The 5,207-nt window shown below is 39.8% G+C and overlaps 1 protein-coding gene across 1 annotated transcript; it reads left to right on the top strand.

Annotated features, from left to right (window-relative positions):
• Positions 1–223: 223 nt before the first annotated feature.
• LOC120519608 (E3 ubiquitin-protein ligase TRIM47-like) lies at positions 224–4,653 on the top strand (the record flags this gene model as incomplete). Its single annotated transcript, XM_039742546.1, has 2 exons — positions 224–817; positions 4,558–4,653. Coding segments are annotated over exons 1-2 (690 nt in total), but the record flags the coding sequence as incomplete, so codon positions are not given.
• Positions 4,654–5,207: the final 554 nt, after the last annotated feature.

Raw genomic sequence — 5,207 nt, 5'->3', positions numbered from 1 at the left:
GCTAGTACAGTTTATCACTTCTTTTACCATCACATTGAGATATGCAGTCATGACATTTGTCTCCTGAGATGTTCTTTCTGTTTTTGTTCTCAGGTTTCTCTTCAAATCTCTTCCTCGTTTTGTCCAAGTAAAGGCAAACTTTCACTTTCCTTTCCTCACAAGTCACCTCCTTGTCTGTCTGATTGTTTCTATTTGCCTCTCCATCTTTTCCCTCTGATAGAGAATGGCTGAAGCTCAGCTGTTTGGATTACAGGACGAGTTCAGCTGCTCAATGTGTTTGGACATATTTAGTGACCCCATGTCACTGTCTTGTGGTCACAGTTTCTGTCTGAAGTGCCTCACTGACTACTGGGATCAGAGCCAAGTGTGCAGCTGCCCTCAGTGCAGACACACCTTCACCACAAGGCCTGAGCTGCACAGAAATACCGTGCTGAATGAAGTCATCAAGAAATTGAAGAGGATGGTAATCAGTCCTCCTCCTTCTCCACTTCCTTCATCTGAGAATTATGCTGGCCTTAGCGATGTGGAGTGTGACATCTGTACAGAGAAGACATTCAGAGCAGTAAAGTCATGTCTGACATGTATGGCCTCCTTCTGCCAGACTCACCTACAGCCCCATCATGAAGCAGCTGCCTTGAAGCATCACAAGCTGACTGATCCTGACAGAAATCTAAAGGAGAAACTCTGTGTAAAACATCAGAAAAGTTTGGAAATATATTGCAAAACTGACAAGATATGCATCTGCCCAATCTGTGGGGTGAGTGAACACAATGGTCATAAAATGGTAGAACTGGATACTGAAAGAAAAGAAAAAGAGGTGAGTAAAATCTAGCATTTAATGGAAACATAAGAAACAAGGGTTAAAGGAGTTTTGTCTGTTTGGGCAGCACAGTGGTTAGTGCTAATGCTTCATGTATCTAGTATCCTGAGCTTAAACTCTGGTGAGTTTTCTCTGGGTACCTCAGTTTTCCTGTAACATTCCCAAAAAATATCCATCTGTGTCTGTCAATTTTAAATCAGTCCTCAGTGTGTGAGTGGTCCCAGTGAGTGGGCTGGTTTTTGCTTTGCACCAGTGTACCTGAGATAGGCTGTAACCCTGAACTATGTTAGGTAAGTTTAAAAACATTACACAAAGTTTTTTTTGATCCTGATTTAAATAGGGAACTGTGTCTGGCTTTTTTAATATATTGTTGCAGACGGCCAGGGGCCCTGCCCGGCCAAGATGTCAGCTGGATGGAAGGACCGGGCGAGAGAAGAGGCTCAGTCCATTATCTCCTGCAGGATGCTAGAGGGCAGCCCCATGGGTTGCTGTGGCACCATGGATTCCTGCAGGGCACGCTGGGAGTGGGAATTTAATGCAGCATTATTGGGTTCCATGGCAGCCACCAGGGGGAGCTGCAGAGCCAGCTCTGGGAGCCAGAGTCAGGTCGTAGAGGTCAAAGCTTGCCTGAGGAGGAGTGGAGGACAAGAGAGAGAAAGAGAGTTGCTGTAGGAAGCGAGGGGGAAGCACTTTCCCAATGAAAATAAATTTAGTTGTGTGCTGAACTTGTGCCTAGTGTTTGTCTGTGTTGGATTTAGGCAGCTGGTGCGCACACTGCAGCCTGCAATATAAATAATAATAATTGCACCTTTATGGCAGTTGTTGAAATATTTGTGTATAATACTGTTTAGTGTTAGTCCGTGTGACAAAGACCACAGTGTGGGAATGCTGGGAGAAGGAGGGAAAGAGAGAGAGCAGAGTGTGGCAAAGACATAGAGAGTGCTGCTGTAAATGTCTGTGTTTGATAAAGCTGTTAAGTGAGCCCCCAGCAGGTGTTTAACTCACTTGTGAAATACAACACCAATGACATTATTTCACCCCAATTTTGAGTTGAGATTTTATCGGGCATTGTTGCATGTTACGGCATCATGCAGTCTTTACATAATATGGTGGTCTGCTTAGCTGGTGTCCAAGTTCATGGATATTTCCTAAACTAATTAATTTCTGCTAGTTAGAAATTTTAAGAGGGAAAAGATTTTTATGTTGTCAGGATATTTGCTTTTGTTTTTTGACTCAGACATTTGATCTGATGCAAAATTTTTTGCTCTTTCTGGTTAACTGGTTTGGATCATTTTCCCTTATTAAACTAATCCTTTGCAGAGTGGTGGCTCTGAGACTGGGGAACTGTGCTGACAATCAGAAGGTTGCTGGTTCGAATCCCATAAATGCCAGAAGTGGCTCTACTCCGTTGGGCCCCTGAGCAAGTCCCTTGACCTGTAATTGCTCTGTCCTGGATATGATGTTAATCTGAATGCAGCAGTGCAAGCAGGTCCTCGAACTTACAGGGACAATGTGGGGGTTGGTGGCAGGATTAGCACTCCAGCCACTGTAAAAAAAAAAAAACCTTGTACTGTTCCAGTGTGGTGCTGAGGAGTTGCACTTGGATCTCAATCCAGGTGGTTCACCTTGTGCTGGGTGCGGCAGTGCTCTGTAATAAGCGCATAAGCGCATGCTACCTACCACTTTCTCTGCTGTACACCTTTTGGTCAGTTCCATTTCCCAGTCCATTATGCTTTTTTCATTGTTGGCCTCACATGATTATTAGAGGCAGCAATGAGCACAAGAAAAGACAGAGCCCAGGACAGGTCGCCAGTCCAATGTAGAGACTAAATGACATGCACCCATTTGTATTCTTCTACTGCACGTCTGTGGCATTCATCCCAGTTCCTTTTACTGTTATTACGTCTACATTCAACTACCTATACCTCTGAATCATTTATTTTATTGGTAAAACTCTTACCTTTGTTACACACAATTTTAATGTATTACTAAGGGGCTTTGCCCCTGCTCACTTCGCTTGCCACCCTCTGAGCCTGCTCTACACTCTAGCCTCTTTGCAGTTCTGCCGCTCGCTTATGGGGATGCAGATGTACAATTTAAACAGATTGTTATTTTCATGGGAATTGTTACATATGCATAATAGAACTATTTTACATTACAATGAGTAATTAACCATATTAAAAAAATAGTAAAGTGTATTAATTTGGCGTAATACGATTTTGTTCTGTTTGTCTTTGAAATTAACATGCAAATACTTATTAAACTTACATTTTTACTTGTAAACTTCAGTAAATAATTTTTTAAATTAAATTTTCATCAATATCACATTGAATTTTGATTCTGTGTTTGGACTTTCATTGTGACAACGCGACATATAACTTTTTCGAATGTTTGGTTGAGAGGAGGGCATGACTTTAAAAAATCTAATGGCCAAAGTCTTGTTTCGTGGGACTTGAAAAAAATCTCTTGTAAAAAGACTCTTGAAAAAAGTCTTGTCTTGTCCCAGGATTCTTTTATATAATAGAGAGATTCGTTTAATTTTTTAATTTAAAATATATCCTGACACATTAGCAGCAATATTTGAAATAATCCTAGATGAGACAAAATTGTGCCATAATAATGGCTTTGATATCCTATGACAATACTACTTGCATAATGGCATATTTTCCCAGCTAGAAAAATCTCCTATTACCTTCTCTGACTCAGTGGGAAAGATGATACTCTGTACATTCTGAAAAGGAAAAGTTATCTTTACCAGAATTTGTTCAAAAGTTTTCTGAGCTTTTCAAGAGCTTGTTAATGTAATCCTAAAGTTAAAATGCCAGGCCTGTGCATAACCTTTTGATTTTCCTTGCCTTTTAATCGCAAAATTAGAACATAAGATAAGGAATCTGACAATTTGAGAAGACCATACAGTCCAACAAGATGGTTGGTTTAGCTAATACTGTGGCCACATTTGTATAGTTCTCTTTATCGAGTGAACATTGAATGTTCAATGTATGCATGTTTTTTTTGAAACATACAGTTGTATTTGTTATGTCATAGTGTTTTATTAACAAATAAAATTATATAAAAATATGTATAGAAATTATAATTATATATAAAAAATGTTCCATTAAGTATATCTGACTGAAGGGTAGACATTGATCTTTGAGAATATCCATCCATCTATCTATCCATCCATCCATGCAGTTTCCAACCCGCTATATCCTGACACAGGGTCACGGTGGTGTGCTGGAGCCAATCCCAACCAACACAGGGTGCAAGACAGGAAACCAATCCCAGGAAGGGCACCAACCCACTGAAGAACCCACACACCAAGCAGACACTAGGGCCAAGACTTCTTGGCCCAGGCCAGAAGTCCAAATATTGGCAGAAGATGAAAATAAGAATTGTTAAAATCAAAAAATGTGTCTTAAAAGTCAAACATTGAAGCAAATTGATCAGATCCTTGTAGCTTTTTCTTATCCACATCATTAGCCTTTGGACATTTTTAGTAAGTTTATATCTAAAACCTGAACACACAAACTATATCACCACCATGTTAAATATTGTCTGAGCACTGATGTCCCAAGATGTGTTGAAGCCTGCTGTGCCTGTCTGATTTGACAAGAACAAAATGACACCACAATGACATCACTATTATGATGCAATTTTAAACTAACAAGTATGTTGCAGATTGTGTGCATATAAAACCCAAATTCACAACACCTGTATCCTTTACTCTTTTGAAACAGAAGCACTTGGGGGCGACACTGAGTGAAATCAGGAGAAGAGTTGAGGAGAGAAAGAAGACACTGAAGGACACGAAGAGGATGATGGAGCAGATAAAGGCGAGTGGAACTGAGATAAAAAATATAAAAAAAGAAGAGAAATAAATTAAAACTAGAAGAGCAGCAGAGCTTCACTACTAATGATAACGAGTGATAAATAGGAAGATAGTCTACTTATGATAATTCACTGTAGACAGCATTTCTGGTGTTATTCACTCGATATTCAGAGAGCACAACCCTAATGTTCTCTGCATTTTCTTTCCCAAAGCTCAAAGGTGACTTTATTCTTCCCACCACTAAATTTCCTCAGTGGGCTCAATGTTTTTCAATGGCCTTTTATTGTTCATGTTTGACTCCATAGCTTAAGGTGTTCCAATGGTTTATTGCTGTGCTTCTCTGGCCATGTTTTGCATTATTTAACTATATTCATTTATATTTTTAATGATTTGATTTTGAATCATTATTATTGCTGCCCTTTCTTAGTATTTTGGCCGAGAACACCAACATTTTCTTGACGGTAGCCAGGATGGGGTGCAGAATTTATCACATTGCATTTTCCTCTCCACCTATAAACAATGGCAGCCCATTTTAACCTGCATCCTCATTTTGAGATA

The sequence above is a fragment of the Polypterus senegalus genome, unplaced genomic scaffold, assembly GCF_016835505.1.
Source record: "Polypterus senegalus isolate Bchr_013 unplaced genomic scaffold, ASM1683550v1 scaffold_575, whole genome shotgun sequence".
In the NCBI taxonomy this organism is placed as follows: domain Eukaryota; kingdom Metazoa; phylum Chordata; class Cladistia; order Polypteriformes; family Polypteridae; genus Polypterus; species Polypterus senegalus.
The sequence above is the reverse complement of the archived record's forward strand: the minus strand, read 5'-3'. Positions and strand labels throughout refer to the sequence as shown.